This window comes from Oratosquilla oratoria, chromosome 1 (genome assembly GCF_046742065.1).
Source record: "Oratosquilla oratoria isolate Oo_2021 chromosome 1, ASM4674206v1, whole genome shotgun sequence".
Taxonomy (NCBI): domain Eukaryota; kingdom Metazoa; phylum Arthropoda; class Malacostraca; order Stomatopoda; family Squillidae; genus Oratosquilla; species Oratosquilla oratoria.
In genome coordinates this window covers 63,974,931-63,994,245 of record NC_134777.1, presented here as the reverse complement: position 1 = coordinate 63,994,245, position 19,315 = coordinate 63,974,931, and the positions used below count along the sequence as shown (strand labels likewise).

The 19,315-nt window shown below is 35.6% G+C and overlaps 1 protein-coding gene across 5 annotated transcripts in view; it reads left to right on the top strand.

Annotated features, from left to right (window-relative positions):
• Positions 1 to 10,458, top strand: part of ca (RCC1 and BTB domain containing protein claret) — a 90,969-nt gene extending 80,511 nt beyond the window's left edge. For 3 of the 5 annotated variants that reach the window (XM_076199255.1, XM_076199323.1, XM_076199194.1), the window contains exon 26: positions 118 to 416. In XM_076199255.1, coding sequence (XP_076055370.1) covers positions 118 to 381 — 264 coding nt within the window. In that variant the 3' untranslated portion in view covers positions 382 to 416. Of the gene's footprint in view, positions 1 to 117; positions 417 to 1,712 lie in introns of those variants that run through there. The other 2 variants (XM_076199498.1, XM_076199407.1) reach the window with 1 other exon arrangement.
• The last annotated feature ends 8,857 nt before the right edge of the window (positions 10,459 to 19,315 follow it).

Below are 19,315 nucleotides of genomic sequence, written 5' to 3'. Positions count from 1 at the left end.
TGTGCTCTGTCTTAGATATTGATTGCATATATATTCTGCAATCAGTATTTTTGTGACCCATTTTTTTGTGATGCTGTATGAGACAGACAACACACTGAATCCTCTCTCCCACAAAAGGACAGAGTCCACCTGGCCAGACTGCGGTGTGGCCACCACCTAGCACTTCTAAGCTACCAGAAGAGGCTGGATGACCGCATTGTGAACAGCTGCCCAGGATGTAACACTTCACCCCATACCATACAACACATAATGGAAGACTGCATTATACACAATCATGCACGCAAACAACACAACATACACTCTATAAAGGATTTGTGGGAAAACCCAGTTTCGGCTATGGCATTCCTTGGGGAGACGGGACTGCTCGGACAGACAGTCTAGGGAACGACAACAACAACAACAACAATGGGTGTTGGATGGAAGTACTTGTAGAATGGGTGGGAGTGGGTGGGTGGGTGGGTGCATTGACTGGCTATTTTACATATAAGGGGTAAGAGGACCTTGGTATATAGATAAATTTTTGTGACTTTAGTGATGTCTTTATAGCCCAGAGCTTCATAGAAATTGAAATCTCCATTAAAAAAAAAAAAAAAAAAAAACAAGATATTTTTTTTACTTCTATACAAGCCGCGGGCTTCGCTGGGGGCTTGGCTGCGCAAACAGCGGCCTACGGCCGCAGCTTTCTGTGCTCTAATCCCTTGTTTTCCCCTTCGGCCTCGGGGCGGAACCCCAACACGGGATCCCCAGCACGAAGAAGAATGCAAAGAAGAACACGAGGTAGAATGCGAAGAAGAACGTGAAGAAAAAGAACGCGAAGAAGAATGCGAAGAAGAACGCGAAGAAGAACGCGAGGAAGAAGAAGAACGCGAAGAAGATAAAGAAGAACGCGAAGAAGAAGAGGGACCCGAAGAAGAAGAAGAAGAATACCACCTGACCCCGACTTACCCAAGCGCTTTTCAAGAATATTTTTAGGACAAAGTGTCACCGTAATACCACCTGTCCCCGACTTCCACAGCATTTTTTAGAAGAATATTTTTATTTAGACTTATTCCATCATGAGGGGGTGACCAAGGATGAGATGGATGGATGGGAAAGAGGGGAATGTCTGTTGAGGAAGGAAGAAGACAAGATAGGGGTGAGTGGGGAATGGTTGTGTATGGATGATGCTGTGATGCATGGAAGGGAGTGGGTGGGGGATGGGGGGTGAGGGAGTATGTGTGAATGATATTTTGACTCAGCTCAAAAGGATTTCTTCCTGTCTTCTCTTTTTCTGCATGAGGGAATGGAGAGGGGGGATGCCAGTTAAATGAAGTGGCCTTGCTGTGGATGTGCTGTGTCTTGCTAAATTGCCTCTGACCCAGGGCAGTGGGCAAGATGCAATGATGACCCATCATCCAGGAGGTGTCAAGAAAAGAGTGAGAGAGGGGTGGTAAATGGGAGTGGAGTATGTGGGGATGAAATGGGTGCGAGTGGATTTATGCCTTTGACTTTGGCTACCTCCCTTGTAAAGGGGAAAAAACATTGGTGTATGTATGTACATATGTATTCTCCATCAGTTCTGCTAACTTCTTTAAATCTCTCCTGTAACACCCCTGACTCTATCTCTTAGATATGATTTTGTCCTCAAGGATAGAAGCACAAAATATTTATCAATGAAATACTAAATACCTTTTGTATGTGTACTTGAAGTTTTCCCAAATTATTTCTTCCAGAAACATGTGCTACCCCAATTGGAAACTTCAGTAATGACAGTTCCAGGACTTCTTGGCCAGACAGCTAAGGTGTTGCTTGACCAGTACCACACCAATCAACCTGAAATGGCTTGCCCACACTGTGTCCTGGCTCACCTGGCAATCAAGCTCACTAAGCATGCCAAGTAGTCATTGAACCCGAGAATTTGGAACATTTACAATGTCTTACATCTACAGTGACACTCTTTCAGTAAATTGCGTTAGTGTGAAAGTGTAGAAAGTTTATCCCCAGTTCTTTTAGATTTCTACAAGTCTGAAGGTTTTTGAAATTATTTCAGATTTTATAATGAAGAGTGACTATAATATTTTTCTCTAGAGGTTGCTGAAGTAATATGATGTATGTATAGGAAAGTGAACAAAGGCTTTGATTTTAAGACTGGAAATAAGCATTTGCAGAACTTAATAAGCTTTTGTAGTCATGAACGGAGTTGTTTGGAGTCATAGTGGTGTTTTGGTGTGAATAACAAGGAAAGGATGGTATAATAGTCTGGAAGTGGGTAAAGCAAGGCTTCAGTGTTCAGAGCATCATACTGGGGAATATAGATATTTTTTATTATGAATGTGCAGATTATTAATATCAAATGTGTATTTTGTTTATGATCAAAATGTACATTTGTTGCAGGAGGAAACAGCTGCATTTAGTGTTTGATTGTGCAACATGGGTTGACAAATGTCTGAGGGTATTTTGGTTACTCTGGGTAAATCAGAAGTAACATTTGATTGACATAGTTATTGTGAAATTGTTGCAATTACTCTTAACATGGTGATAAAGGGGGTATGTAATTATAGGAATTTTGAAGGACTATATCAAAACTTAATAGGGTAAACAAGTCAAGAACTATCTGTGGTGCTCAGACATATGGATACAGAAGGCTGCACAGTATCCACTTGTATTGTTTTGTATAAATATATTAGTATGCGCGTGTGTATATTTGTATGTTGTATATTATTTTTATGAATTCTTGGTGAACTTACTTTGTATTTGCTTGGAATTGTTATGTGAATGTGTGTGCATGAGTGTATGTGTGAGCATCGGCACTAGCAACACGAGGCTTCTATAATGTAGTGAAGACAATCTGTGGATCAAAGAAACATACAAGCTACCTGGTTAGCAAATTCGATTCAAATGTGCTGAACACTTTAATAGTTCACTTAACCTAAACCCTATCATGCCACATATATTTGACAAGACCTAGCCTCCCTCTTGTGAATGGAACCAATGAATGGAACACCATACAGAGCTAAGGAATAATAAGAGTCCAGGGGCAAATATTATTGTATCCCTTATAAAATTTTCAAGAGAAGGGGATTCCTTTTGAAATTGCATCTCCATGACATAATTATTGAAGCATGAACATTAGAAGTAACCCAAACACTGGAAGATGCCACCATCATAACTGTCTCAAATGAAAAGGAAAACAGAGCAAAATGTAAAAAGTGCAGAGGCATCTCACATCTGGCAGTAGCTGGGAAAGTACTTTACAGGATCAGGTTTTCAAATTTGATTGCTACTAAAAGAAATCTCTTAAATCATTGTGGCTTAAAAAAAAAAAAAAAAAAAAAAAAATGCAGAACAATTGACATCGTCTTCTCAATTTGTCAGGTTCAAGAAAAGCCCCAAAGGGAAAATAAAGATTTTTTTCATTGCTCATATGGATTCCACAAAGGCATCTGACACCCTCTTGGGGACTATTCATGAAGAGTGCAGTTTATTCTCAGATATCTTGGATCCATTTAGAATGAAGGTTGTCATCAAGCAAGTTTAAGAATTTAAGAACAAGCTAGATGCTGAAAGATACAAAGACTGGTCACTACAAGCATAACTCCCTTCCCATATAATACAACTAGGTAAATACATACATACATGTATGTACTTACCTAGTTGTATTATACAGGAAGGGAGCTATGCTCATAGTGACCCATCTTTGTAAACTTTGTCTTTGTCTAGCTAGGTAAATACTTGCTACTATCTTTTTTAATATTGGCAGTGATATTTGTGTAAACATCTATCACTGGTTGGATGGCAAACTTTTCAATCTCTATTGTCTGCAAACCAGGACCAAAATATGCCCAACATAGATAATCAAGCCCCAGTATGCTGATGATTGTGTTGTTGCCCATGAACTTGGCTCTTTACAAAACATACTTCATATATTCTCTTCCTTTTATGCTGCCATGGGCTTCAAAGTCAACAAACAAAATTCACACAATACAGGAACCCACCACAAATTCCATTACACTTCCACATAAGTGGGGAACTTATAAAGCTGTTGAGTGTTTAACATATCTAGGTAGCACAGTTACTGCAGACTACTTACTTATCAGGAGAAGCTTAAGAGAATAAACCCTTATTCCACTAGATTTGGCTGCCTGAGAGAGTCATCCTAAACAAGAATAATAGAATAAACATTAATGCTGCCTTATACAAGGTCATATGCTTCTCCAACTTGCTGTAGAGCTCAGAAAATGGTGGTTGGGTAGACACCAAATATGCTCTCTGGAGAATTTTAACACTGGATGTCTCTGAAGGATTCTGGGTGTTTTGTGGAAGAGAAAAATTTATTATGTTGTCACACTCAGATCTCCAGCATAGAAACAACATCTTTACTGGCTGGGTCACTGTATTTGGTGCCTGAATTTCAGCTTCCTGAGACAAATTCTTTATAGACAATTTGCAGGTTGATAGAACTGTAAGACATACAAATAAATGAATGAATGAATAAAGAGGTACAGGGATTTCTAGGAATTTCTTGAGAAATGACACCTAGGAACTGGAGATAAACACAGGTTGCTGACAGACCAACTTGGTGAGCTTGACAGGAGAGCCGAAACCACGCCATATATGTGACTCTCGTGTAGGTTTTAACAGCCTCACAACCACTGAATCCACATTTCACCGCATTGAAAGCAAAGCAGTGTTGTCATCAGCCACCATGGACTGGCAATCAAAATGCATGTGTGGATGTTTGTTTGTGTTTGATTTGTATTTGAGTTTTATGTATATATTATTGAATAACTTGATTTCACATGTTTAGGATTGTGTGTATGTTAGCGAACTTGTGCATTTACGTTTGATTTGATTTGTATGAGTTTTAAATATACATTTTTAAATAATCCTTTATGACTGAATGTGTGTAGGTGTGTGTGTGTATGTGTTTACTTTTGTGTGTTATGAACATTGATATAAATCATTTAAGGGTAATTTTTGTGTGCAAATATTTGTGGCTGGCAGGATCATGGAAGAAAGCTGTTGGAGTTATTTGTTGTGTTTATTCCTTTGTTTTGAAGGATTCTGCCCAAAAGAAAAAGGTTAACCAGAAAAAGCTTCCTGTCATTTTTAGAATGTGGTAAAGATACTCATCAAGAATACAAACCCATGTATATGTGAATTATATATATTTTTTCTTTTTCTTTAAGTTGCATAGTTTATTGATATAGTTATTGATGTCATAATTGTTGCCTTTTTTCACATTCAAAATTTACTTTTTTTATTCTAGTTTTAAGCATATCCATGTCTTTCTTTGTATACTTTATGGTGAAATTTGGTTTTAATTAGAATTCAGATTACATACATGTTGAAGATTAGGAAGGATTTGAGCCTGTTGTGCTTCCTTTCTTTTTATTGGATTCTTTCTTCTCTGCCTCTTCTCTTCTCTTTCCTATCCCTCCCTTTTCTCTTTCCTCTCTCTCTTTTCTATCTTCTCTCCTCTCTTTCTCTCTCTCTTCACTCCTCCTCCCTCTTGCTTTTGCTTGTTTCTTCCATCTCTCTCTCTAATACTTTTGCTTTTCACCTCCATCTCTCAGACCACTTCTCTTTCCTCCTCTCTCTCACCATCTGAAAGTAGCCTCAATTATCTTTCTTTGGACTGTTTTGTAAAATGCAGACAAATTATCAAATCTGTTATAGTAGCTGATGAATGGCTTGCTGTTGCTTAGAGAAGGTAGACATTTTGTCACTGTCAAAGAATCACTTTGTTGCTATGAGTTATGTTGAAAATGATACTGTATTGTTGCTTTAGATTACTGCCTTGGTAAAGATAGTGATGTTCCTTTGCTGAATGGAACTTTAACCTGTCTTTTTAAATACATTTACAATGTCTTGGTTCTAATATCCTGTGTGTGCTCTACCATGGGCATGCTGTAGAGCAGATCCGCTAATCCATAGGAATCTCAAATAATGACTCAATTATATGATATGTTGTGTAAATTCAATTCAGGGAGGCTAGATAATGTGTTAGCATTAGTAATATATATAGACTTTAGACTGAGTATTAGGGTAATAATCGTGTTTATTTAGACTAATAGCATTATGTGCCTACCAGTGGACATAGTCTAGTCATGCAGGTGCCAAAGAAGGGCAAAAGGGACTTAAAATGGTTCTTAGGTGTTCCATCAAGGCTTGTCACAATTTGCTGGAAGAAGATAGAGCCACAGATTTTGTTGATTTAATAATAAGATTAGTCCAGGATTGTATTTGTACTTGATCCAAGTGCCCACAAAAGCTGCAACCAGATGAATGATTCAGAGTCTGTGATATTATTTCATGTGGTGCTTATTTTCAAGTAATGATCTGCATTTTTAAGTCACTGTCATCAGCAGAAAAGAAAAAAGAATTGGCCGTATGGGTCATTTGCTTAGTGATGTGTATATTTAACCATGAACATGTGCAAGTGTGTTTTCTGAAAAACAAAAACACACTCACACATGTACAATGTGTGCACACACAAACACACACACACACATATACACACACACACACAAATAGAGTGATTGATGTCTGGAACAAACTGAACAGAGAAACAGTGAATACCAAAACTATACACAATTTTAAGAATAAACTGGATGCGGAGAGATGTGAAAACGGGTCACTATGAGCATAGCTCTCGTCCCGTAAAATACAACTAGGTACAACTAGGTAAATACACACATACACACACAAATTACACCAACCGTGGTTGAAGCAAGACGTGCTGGAAATACACACATTCACAATTCGTGAATGAACGAATTTGAAAGCGGGCCTAGTTGTTTACAAAGATATGGTAAAGGGAGAATGTATTCACTGTGACCAGAATGTAAACGTCTTTGTATCTCCATTTTATTATTATTATTATTATTGTTTTTTTTTTTGTTTTTTTTTTTGTTAATATAAAAAATGGAAAGAAGCAAAGAAACTCCGAAAGACAAAGGACCAGCAAAAAGATGCTTGGAAGAAAGCAGAATAGAGACTCCATTTGGTGTCATTCAAAAGAAGATGTGTCTTTCTCAAACACTAAGGGAATACCAAAGGTTTGAAAGATTTTTTTTTTTCGGGGTTTGAAGGGGAAAGAAAAATTATGCATAAAGGGTTAGAAATGGATAGAGAGCCCAGGTATAGAAATATAATGAGAAATAGAGATATTAATGACATTTTGGATGAATGAATAGACCTCAAAAGTGAGTATAAAACAATGTACAAAGAAGTAGCTATGTTAAGGAAAGCCAATGAGGAGAATAATAGGGAGATAGATGACTTAAAAAAGGAATTAAATAAAAGGGAGAAAATGAAAGGTTGAAAAGTGAAGATATGAATAGGAATGAGGCATTAGAAAAGGAGATAAAAGATCAAATGCAAGCAGTGACTGAAAAGGTGGAAGAAAAAATCCAAGAAAATTACTTGAGGAAATAAACAGTGGAAAGTTGAATAGGAATGTCAAAAAGTATCCTTTAAAGAAATAATGGAGCAACAGGTCAAGTAGAATACCAAGGAAATGGTGATCCAAGTAATTAAAGAGAAATGCAACTTAGGGACACAGTGGATAAAAAAAGATGCATTGTAATCTATAGCATTAAAGAGAAGCATGATGTACCTAGACATCAGAGGGAAAAGGAGAAAGAGATCGCTAAGGAAATTCTGAAAGTATTACAAGCGGAAGGACAAGGTTTGGATAGGGAAATCGAGACCTATAGAATAGGTAGATACTCTAAAGAAAAACAATACAGGCCACTGAAAGTAAAGCTTAGATCTCAAACAATTGCAGAGGAAGTACTATTCAGAACAACGAAATTAGCAAATAGTGAACAATGAAAAATATATGGATAAAAAAGAAACAAGTGAAAAAGAAAAAGAACTTAAAAACAAAGCGAATGAAAAAACTAAAAAAAGAACAAACTGAAAAGAATAATTTTTTTTTGGAGAGTTGTGGACCTAAGGCTGAGAAAATGGTATATAAGGAAAAAGAAACAAAGCAGACAGAAAAAGATGAGGAGAAGGAAATTAGAAATAGCTTATACCAATATAGATGGAAAAACCTCAGGAATGAATGAATTAAATGATTATCTGGCCTTTGAAAAACCAGACAGAATGGGAACAGTGGAGACTAGATTAAAGTGTACTCTACCACCCAACACCGTGGGACAAGGTTTATACTCTTGGACAAAGAAGAGAAAAGATAAACAGGGTGGAGTATTAATTTTGAATAATAAAGATTTAAATGTAACAAAAATAACTGAAGGAGAAAATAATGTAGAATAAATTATGATACAAGTTGAAAGCAAATATATTAAGAGTAGAAAATTTGTAGTGGTGTATGTGCCCCCCCTCCAAAAACACAGTCCTGGACAGAAAGTGATCATTCCAAAATATTAGAAGGTACAAAATACGAATTAGCTAATATACTGAAGGACAGAGGAAATATAGTAATTATGGGTGACTCTAATTCAAAAGAATTATGTTGGGAGGAAATGACAGTGAAGGGTGGAGAGGAACTCTGGGGCAACGTCCTGCTCGACATGACCATCGAATACATGATGACTCAGTGGATAAGGGAAAATACCAGGTACAGAGGTAGTGAAGAACCATCAAGGCTGGATTTAATACTTACGACAGAGCCTGAAATTGTTGATAAAATTGATGACAAAACTTCGATAGGAAAGAGTGTCCAATTAATAATAGAATATGAGTTGAAAGAGCAAATGGATCAAAGCAGAAATGATATAAACATAGAATAGGAAGACTAATGTACAACAAAACAAATAAATTTGGATTCAGACAAAGAAGATCATGTACAACAAACTTGATCTGCTTCTACTCAGATTCAGACAAGGAAGATCATGTACAACAAACTTGATCTGCTTCTACTCGAGATTAATAGATATAATATAAGAGAGAGATGGTTGGGCAGACTGTGCCTCTCTGGACCTACAAAAGGTGTTTGATAAGGTACCACACAAGAAACTAATAAGGAAAATAGAGTCAATAGGTGGCATCAGAGGAAAATTATTGGAATGGATGAAAGACTTCCTGACTGGGAGGAAAATGAGAGTAATAATTAGAGATAAATTCTCAAATTGGGAAGAAATGATAAGTGGTGTCCCGCAGGGATCAGTACTGGCCCCGATCATGTTTGCCATATACATAAATGACATGGATGAAGGAGTAGAGTGTTATATGAATTTCTTTGCAAATGACACAAAAATACTAAAGAAAAAACGGAGGAGGATTGCAACTCGTTACAACAAGACTTGGACAAGATATGGAAATGGACTCAAAAGTGAGAAGTGAAATTCAATATCAAGAAATGTAGTATAATGGAATTTGGAAAAAGTAAAAACAGAATATCGAGAGATTATAAAATTGGTGAAGAAGAGGTAAAAAAAGTAAACTCAGAAAAAGACCTTGGAATGATGATCAGCAAAGACATGACACCGGACAAGCATATTAATAAAATAGTCGTAGAAACCTATTTGGATGAGGAAATGATAATTTTTTTTAACTGCACTAATAAGACCAAAACTCGAGTACGCAGCAACGCTATGGACACCCAGAACCAAAAAGAATATAAGAAAATTAGAAAGAATACAAAGAGCAACAACAAAACTAGTACCAACTCTTTCCAAAATGACATGAACGAAGACTGTCCAAATTAGAATTACCAACTCAGGGACAAAAAAGGGAAAGAGGAGACCTACAAACTATCTATAGAATTATGAAAGGAATGGAAATCTTAGATAAGAATAATTTATTGAAATGGGACAATGAAAAAACAAGACACGAAAAGAAACTAAAAAAAAATAATTACAGAAGAGACCTGAAAAAAATAGCTTCCCACACAGAGTGATAGATACTTGGAACAAATTAGACAAAGAAACAGTGTGTGCAAGCACTATTCAAGATTTTGAGAAGAAACTTGATGCTGAAAGATACAAAGACGGGTCACCGTAAGCATAGCTCCCTTCCCGTATAATACAACAAGATAAATACAACTAGGTAAATACACAAGAGGACACGAAAAGAAACTCAAAAAAGATAATTACAGAAGAGATCTGAAAAAAAGTAGCTTCCCACACAGAGTGATAGATACCTAGAACAAATTGGACAAAGAAACAGTGTGTGCAAACACTATTCAAGATTTTAAGAAAAAAACTTAATGTTGAAAGATACAGATGGGTCACCACAAGCATAGCCTCCTTCCCGTATAATACAACTAGGTAAATACACACACACGCATTAGTGCTTTGTTGCTAGAACAAGAAAAATGCCTTGTTGTCATTTTCGGGGTGAAACAATATGTTTTCATGGGACCGGCAAGGTATGTACCTGGTCCAGTTCTTGGATTAATAGTTTTAGCACAAAATGGAAAATAACAAAGAAGAATTAAAGATTAATGAATCAACCAAGAGAGGACTGGATGTATCCAGAATTGAGTCCCCATTGGGAGTGATACAACAACAACAAAAAAGGCTAAATGATACTCCTAAGACGACTAGCAGGTACATCAATGAGGATTTATTCTCGGGTTTTATGAGGCAAGGGGAAATAATGGATAAAACCTTGGACACTGATAGAGATATTAGGATTAGCAGAGCAATAAGGAATCGAGAAATTAACAACTTAACAGATGAATTGATTGATTTAAAATTAGACCATAAAGCTTTACAACTAGAGGTATCCAACTTACAACTAATGAGGTGATACTAGGGCAATTAAACAAGCTAAAAAGTGAACTAAGTGCAATAAAAAGAGAAAATAAAAGAAAGGAAAATGAAATTAGAAAGACAAATGAAGAACTGAAGAAAGGTAAAAGAACAATTGCAAGCAGTAACTTAATGTGCTTTTACCCGAGGCTAATAGAAATAATCCAAGAAGGGACGGATGGGCAGATTGTGCCTTCATAGATTTGTAAAAGGCATTTGACAAAGTACCACACAAAAAGCTACTTAGAAAATTGAAAGAATAGGTGGGTGGAATACAAGGAAAATTATTGGAATGGTTGAAAGATTTCTTGAATGGGAAAAATTGAGGATGGTACTCAGAGACAAGAATTCAGATTGGGAAGAAATTATAAGTGGAGTCCCACAAGGCTCTGTATTGGCTCTGATAGTTTTAGTTGTATATATAAATGACATGCATAAAGGTGTGGAATGTTATATGAACTTCTTTGCAGATGATGCAAAACTACTAAAGAGAGTAAGTACAGAGGAAGATTGCAAATCATTACAAGAAGATCTGGGCAAAATCTGGAAATGGAGTCAGAGGTGTGAAATAAATTTCAACATCAAGAAATGTAGAAAAATGGAATTTGGAAAAAGCAAAAACAGAATATTGGGACAATACAAAATTGGTACAAAGGAAATTAAAAAAGTCAACTCGGAAAGGGACATAGGAGTAACTATCGACAATGACATGGCACCAGACAAACGTGTTAGCAAATTAGTCGGAGAAATTTTCAATTTATTAAGATGAATGAAATTGGCCTCTGACTACATGAATGAAGAAATGATGAAAGTATTAGTTGCATTGATTAGACAAAAATTGGAATATACTGTGACACTGTGGACATGTAGTATTAAAAAGAACATAAAGAAATTAGAAAGAATTCAAAGAGCAATGACAAAGATGGCACCAACATTCTCCAAATTGACATACAAACAAAGATTGTCAAAACTCGAACTACCAACCCTGGAACAAAGAAGAGAGAGGAGACCTGCTAACCATCTGCAGAATTATAAAAGGGATGACCTACTAAAATGGGACAGAAGAAATACAAGAGGACACAAAAAGAAACTTAAGAAAGACAGTTACAGAAGATATCTGAAAAAAACCCAGCTTTCCACACAGAGCAATAGATACATGGAACAAACTGAAAGAAGAAACAGTGAGTGCTAAAACTATACATGATTTTAAGAAAGAACTGGATGCGGAAAGATATAACTGCGGGTCACTACAAGCATAGCTCTCCTCCCACAAAATACAACTAGGTAAAAACACACACATATTCAAAAAGATAGGTTTATGACAACAGTTGTGGAGGATGTGATGTTGGATTAGAGAGAAGTAACTAGTAGGTTCCCACAGGGTTTGGGTCTGACATTTGTAATGTTCCTAATGTATGTCAAGGACATAATAGATGAAACAAATAGTTATAATGACCTATTTGCAGGTGATGCCAAGATCATGAAGAGTAGAAAATAATGAAGCTTGCATATTACAGGAAGATCTAAACAAGATTTATGACAGAACCCAGAGAGGAAAATTAAATTTACTGCAAAATTTGGGAAATGGGTGAAGATAAGAGGACTGCCATGAAGTTAAACAGTAATGATAATTATTGCCTCAGATTTTACAGACTAGAATCCTGCAGCCCCACAGTGACTCAGACCCTCCCACAGAGTTCTCCAAAAAGAAACTTTGGACTGTTGCATTGTTGTGGGCAGTTTCTGTATTACTGGGTTGTAATAGTAGAAGTAGAACAATCTATGGATGTCAGTTTGCCTATTTTGAAAAGGTGGAGGAATGTAGTTAAAGTTTAGAGAGATCTTGGGCCCAGTCCAGAGTCTTAGTGTCAGCTTCTCAGGGTGCACCTTGAGATGTAAGTGTATTTGAAGATGGGTAGCAAGGAGACAATTCTTCCAGATGTCTATCTTGCAGGTACATGTCATTGGTCCCTGAAGTTATTTAATGGGAAATGAAATGGTTAAATTAAAGCAGGAAAGGAACCTGGAAGTCTTAGTTATGGGTAATATGTTGCCTGAAAAACATATTAACAATCAATTCAATGTTGCCTTGAGTTTCTGTAAGTGGAAAATCTGCACCCCCACAGTGGCTGGCAATGGTCCACAGAACCTGCAACAGATCTCTCTGGGAAGAAACCTTGGTCTGTAGCCTGTGTTGTATCAGTGTGGGACTTTTTATGTCACCTGCTCAAAGTGGTAGGGAGAGGAGACCAGTTGCTGGTTGTCAGCTCTCATGTGAAAAAGACTAAAGAAATGCAGTTGAAGTTGATAAAGAGAGACCTTGGTCCCAGTCTGGAGACTGAATCCCAGCTCCTCAGAGCTGTACCTCCTGATGGAGTTGAGGGGACGACATATTTTGAAAATGGGCAGTTTTGCCATCCATCTTGTAAGAGCACCACATACAAGTATCCATTCTTACTCCCAACATGTGAAGAAGATAGTGGGAGATATTCAAGTTGTTGGTGAACATAAGAGTGGCATTTCAGTATATTGACAAAGATATGATAATATATATTAAAAGTCTTGTCTATCCCAAATTTGAATATACAGTAGTGGTGTTTCCCCACACAAAAAAAAAAACATTGTATATAAGAAAAAGAAATAGAATAAAAAGGTTAATAATCAAATAATCCCAAGATAATTTGGTATTACTCACACTGGAAGAAAGGAAAGAATGTCTCAGTTTGACTTCTGTCCTTAGGACTATGGAAACTGGAAAAAATTAACAAAGAAGGTCTATTATTATGGGACTAATGAATTTAAAGGTGTAGTGAAAAACTGAAGACGAGTCTTTGAAGTACATAAAGAAATGCAGCTTTCTATATGGATGTACTAATTCTGATTTGAGAAATAGGTTAGAAGAAACAATCCAGCAGACAATGTAAATAATATTGAAGCAGTTTGATAATTAAAGATGTTGAGATGGGAGAAAACAAGGAAGAATCAACTAATTACAAACCAGTCTCACAAACAAGCACTGTAGCCAAAATTGTCAGAAAATTATCAAGAATAGATAGGTAAAACACCTGGAAGAAAATGATATAACCCAAGACAATTTGGGTTCAGACAGGGAAGATAATATACCACAAATTTAATCTGTTTTTGATAAAGACTAATAGATATAATACAAGAAAGGGATGGATGGGGTGATTGTGCTTTCTTGGACTTACAGAAAGACTTTGACAAGGTACCACACAAAAAATTATAAAAAAAAAAAAAAAAAAAAATGGAAAACATAGGAGGGATACAAGGCAACCTACTAAACTGGATGGAGGACTTCCTGAATGGTAGAAAGGTGAGAGTAGTACTCAGAGAAAAACATTCATGTTGGAAGGTGATTGTGGAGTTCCACAAGGATCTGTATTGGTTCCAATAATGTTCACTATATGAATGACATGGATGATGATGTGGAATGTTACATGAGGTTCTTTGCAGATGATGCTAAATTGTTGAGGAAAGTGAAAACCGAAACTGATTGTGAATCACTACAGGGAGACCTGAACAAGGTTTGGAAATGAAGTGGACTTAAACATTAAGTGTAGCCTAATGGAGTTCGGAAAAAGTAAAAATAAAATATCAAGACAATATGAAATTGGAACTAAGGAAGTAAAGAAAGTGGGATCTGAAAAAGATCTGGGAGTAATTATCTCAAATGACTTGCCCTCTAATAAACAAATAAGCAAAATTGTTGGAAAATCCTATAACTTGCTAAGATCAATAAAAGTGGTATTTACCTATTTGGACGAAGAAATTATGAAAAAAATATTAGTCACACAAATAAGGCCTAGACAGGAACATGTGACATTATGGTCACCCAGTACCAAAAAGAATATAAAGAAAATTGAAAGAATCCAGAGAGCAACCACAAAAATGGCTCCAACACTTTCAAACCTGTCATATGAAGAGAGACTGGCTAAATTGGAGTTACTGACTTTGGAGCAAAGAAGAGAGGTGACCTACTGACCATCTATAGAATCATGAAGGGCATGGAAATACTCGATAGAGAGGACTTGTTAAATTGGGACAAGAGAAACACAAGAGGACATGGAAAGAAACTCATAAAAAATAGTTATAGAAGAGATCTGAAGAAGAGTTTTCCACACAGAGTGGTGGACACTTAGAACAAACTGGACAAAACAATAGTGTGTGCAAAAACAAGACATGAACTAGACAATATGAGATACAAAGGCGGGACATAAGATACAACTAGGTAAATACACACACGTACACACACTGGTAAGACCAAGATTGGAGTATGCTATGACACTATGAACACTCTGCACAAAAAAGAATATAAAAAAAAGAAAGAATCCAAAGACCAATGACAAAGATGGCACCAAGACTTTCAAAATTGATATATGAACAAAGATTGGTCATTTACAGAATCATGAAAGGTATGGAAGTCCTTGACAGAGAAGATTTATTAAAGTGGGATGAAAGAAAAACAAGATGACATGAAAAGAAGCTCAAAAAGGATAGTTATAGAAGAGATCTGAAAAAAGTAGTTTCCCACACAGAGTGGTGGATGTCTGGAACAAATTGGATGAAACAATAGTATGTGCAAAAACCATACAAGAATTTAAGAACAAACTAGATCATGAAAGATACAAAGATGGGTCACTACGAACATAGCTCCCTTCCCATATAAGACAACTTGGTAAATACACACACACACACACAGTGGGAAACGAGTTAATTACAAAAACAAAAGAGAAGAATTAGGGAGTGTTGATTACAGATACTTGTCACCTGACCAACATATACAGTGGGAAATGAGTTAATTACAAAAACAAAAGAGAAGAATTAGGGAGTGTTGATTACAGATACTTGTCACCTGACCATATTTGTGAACTTTTGGGTGAAACATAGACTAATATAAAAATGGATTTTCACTTAATAGAGGGAGAGAATACACAGCAGTGGTATGGTCTCTTCACAGAGATCTCTTTGGGAAGAAACATTGGACTGTTGTCTGTGCTGTATTAATGTGGAATTTTCTGTGTAAAGAGCTAAAAGTGATAAGAGGGGGGATGTGGGCATACATTGTTACCTTTCCTTATGTAAATAGAAGAAATACAGTTTTAAGTTTACAGACATCTTGAAGCACAACGGTAAAACAAGAGGACACGGAAAAAAATTGAAAAAGGATAGTTATAGAAAAAACTTGAAAAGGAACAGTTTCCCACACAGAGCAATAAATACATGGAACAAATTAGACAACAAAACAGTATGTGCTAACACTATACAAGATTTTAAGATAAAACTTGATGCGGAGAGATACAAAGACGGGTCACCACGAGCATAGCTCCCCTCCTGTATATTACAACTAGGTAAATACAGGATCTGCCATCATTGAAATATAGAAGAGAGAGAGGGAGAGGTTACAGTAATCATTATGTCCAGGTGATGAAAAGAAATTGATAAAACTAAAGAAGAAGATTTCGTGGTTTTGGATGCAAGGCCATCACAAGATTTTGGGAACAAATTGAAGATGATGAGTATGGAGAATGTCATGTGATATGGGTTTCTGTATTGATGCATCAACTTCTGGAATACCTGGGAGGATATAGAACCATCTAAAATCATATAAATTAAAACCATGTGATTGTTGGAGAAAAACAGGAGACCCTACCAGTGTAGCTGTTTTTCTGTATGTTACAATTATGGAAATATACACACATTTATGCATATATATGTGTATATATAAATATATATACATGTATGTATGTATGTAAGTGGAATTGAAACTGATAGCATTGTGACAACTGATACATTAGTATTCTCCAATTTCCTAACCAGAACTCAACCATCTGGAGGATGCTAAAGAATAAGTTCTGTATTTATGAGAATTTGCTCCATTCATCACAAATATAAGTATATATATATAGTGTGTGTGTGTATGTATATACATATATACATGTATACATATATATATAAAGTATACATGTGTAAATATATATATATATGTGTGTGTATGTATATATATATATATATTGTGCATATATACATGTATATATATATACACATGTATGCATATATATGTATACATATATATATATATATATTTATATAAATATTACATATACATGTATATATATATATATATATATATGTAATATGGGTAATGTATATATATAATATGTATGTGTGTAATATATATATACAGTATAATATATATATATGTGTGTGTGTATTTACCTAGTTGTGTTTTATGGGATGAGAGCTATGCTCGTAGTGACCTGTTTTCGTATTTCTCTACACCCAGTTTAATCTTAAAATCATGTATAGTTTTGGCATTCACTGTTTCTCCATTCAGCTTGTTCCAGACATCAATCACTTTGTGTGGGAAGCTTTTTTTTTTTTTTTTTTTTTTTTTTTTTTTTTTTTTTTTTTTTTTTTTTTTTTTTTTTTTTTTTTTTTTTTTTTTTTTTCCCTCTCTCAAGGTCTCTTCTTTAACTGTCTTTCTTTAGTTTCTTTTTGTGTCCTCTTGTGTCTCCTCTGTCCCACTTAAGTCATCTCTATCAAGAATTTCCATCCTTTCCATAATTCTTAAAATGGTCAACAAATTGCCTCTTTCTCTTCTCTGTTCCAGTGTTAACAGATGTAATTTCTCCAGTCTTTGTTCGTATGTCAGATTTGACAGTGTAGGTGCCATTTTTGTCACTGGTCTTTGGATTCTTTCTAATTTTCATATGTTCTTTGTGCTAGGTGCCCATAGTGTTGCAGCATATTCTAATTTAGGTCTTATCAGTGTAACTACCATTTTTTTTTTACCATCTCCTCATCTATGTAGTCGAAGGACACTTTCATTGATCTCAGTAAGTAATAAGTCTCTCCGAATAATTTATTGACATGTTTATCAGGTGTCAAGTCGCTTGAGATAATTACTCCTAGTTCCCTTTCTGAATTGACTTTTGACTTCTTTGTTTCCAATTTTATACTGTCCCAATGCTCTTGTTTTTACTTTTTCCAAATACCATTATGCTACATTTTTTAATGTTGAAGTCCATCTCACACCTCCGACTCCATTCCCATATTTTGTCAAGTTCATCTTGCAGCGATCTGCAATCTTCTTCTGTTCTTACTCTCTTGAGTAATTTGGCATCATCAGCAAAGAAGTTCATGTAACAATTTACTCCCTCATCCATATCATATATATTGCAAACAATAATGGAGCCAGTACAGAGCCTTACGGGACAACACTTTTCACATCTTCCCAGTTTGAATTTTTGTCTCTTAAGTATCACTCTCATTTTTCTCCTAGTTGAGAAATATTTCATCCATTCCTCCTATTGTTTCAATTTTTCGTATTGATTTTTTATGTGGTACTCTGTCGAATGCCTTCTGCAAATCTAAGAAGGTGCAATCTGCCCAGCCGTCTCTTTCTTGTATTATCTCAATCTCGAGTAAAAGCAGATTAGGTTTGTGGTGCATGATCTCCCACTTCTAAAGCCAAATTGTTTGGGGTTTATTATTTTATTTTCTTCCAAGTGTTTGGTTCATTTGTTTCTGATGACCTTTTTGCATATTTTTGCTACTGTGCTTGTAAGGGATACCAGTTTGAAGTTTGTAGGATCTTACCTATTTACTCCTTTATATATTGGTACTATGTTTGCATCTTTCCAATCTTGCGGCACCTTTCCCTCTTCGAATGAGAAGTCAATTATCTTGTATAGTTTTTCTGTCAGTAATCCCTCCCCTTCTCCTTTTTCTTCACCTTCCCACCACACCACGAGCTTTCCCCTTCCCTATTAATACAACACAGGTAGTTCCTTATCATTGAGATCCACGAAATTTGAATTTTTTCATGGAGTTTCAAACTTCACTGTCACTTTGACTGTTGTGTGTGTATGCTTGTGTATATGTATATGTATATATATACATATTCGTAAATAGCTGGAGTCCAGGACCATTTTTTTGGAAGGAAGTATACGCTGGACTCATTGTTTGCCAATTTATTCCGACGTTTCGAACCCTGTCCGGGGTTCGAAATGTCGGAATAAATTGGCAAACGATGAGTCCAGCGTATACTTTCTTAAAAAAAAAAAAATATATATATATATATATATATGTATATACATTTAGGTATATATTTGTATGTATATATACATTTAGGTACATATTTGTGTGTATGTATATATATATGTATATATATATACTGTATATATAAATGTGTATATATATATGTATATATGCATATACATACATATATGTATATAATTATATATATATATATATATATATATATATATATATATATATATATATATATATATATATATATATATCACTTTCACTAAATGTAGTGGCACATTTGTAAAAATTATAATCACAAAGAACCCACAGTTGGATTAAAAGGAAACTTTGAAGGAAGTATAACTTCAATATTTTGGCTAATAGTTATAGCCCTCTTCAGGAAAGTACAGGTTACATGAAATGATAGTTTACTTACTTAGTTTACTTAGTGAAGTTCTGAGGTCGATCCTCACAGCCGTAGTGGACTACCGCTGCTGCCAGTCCTGTTGTCCTTCCTCGCAAGGGTCAGTTGGTCTGGTAGTGTGTTTTGAGAG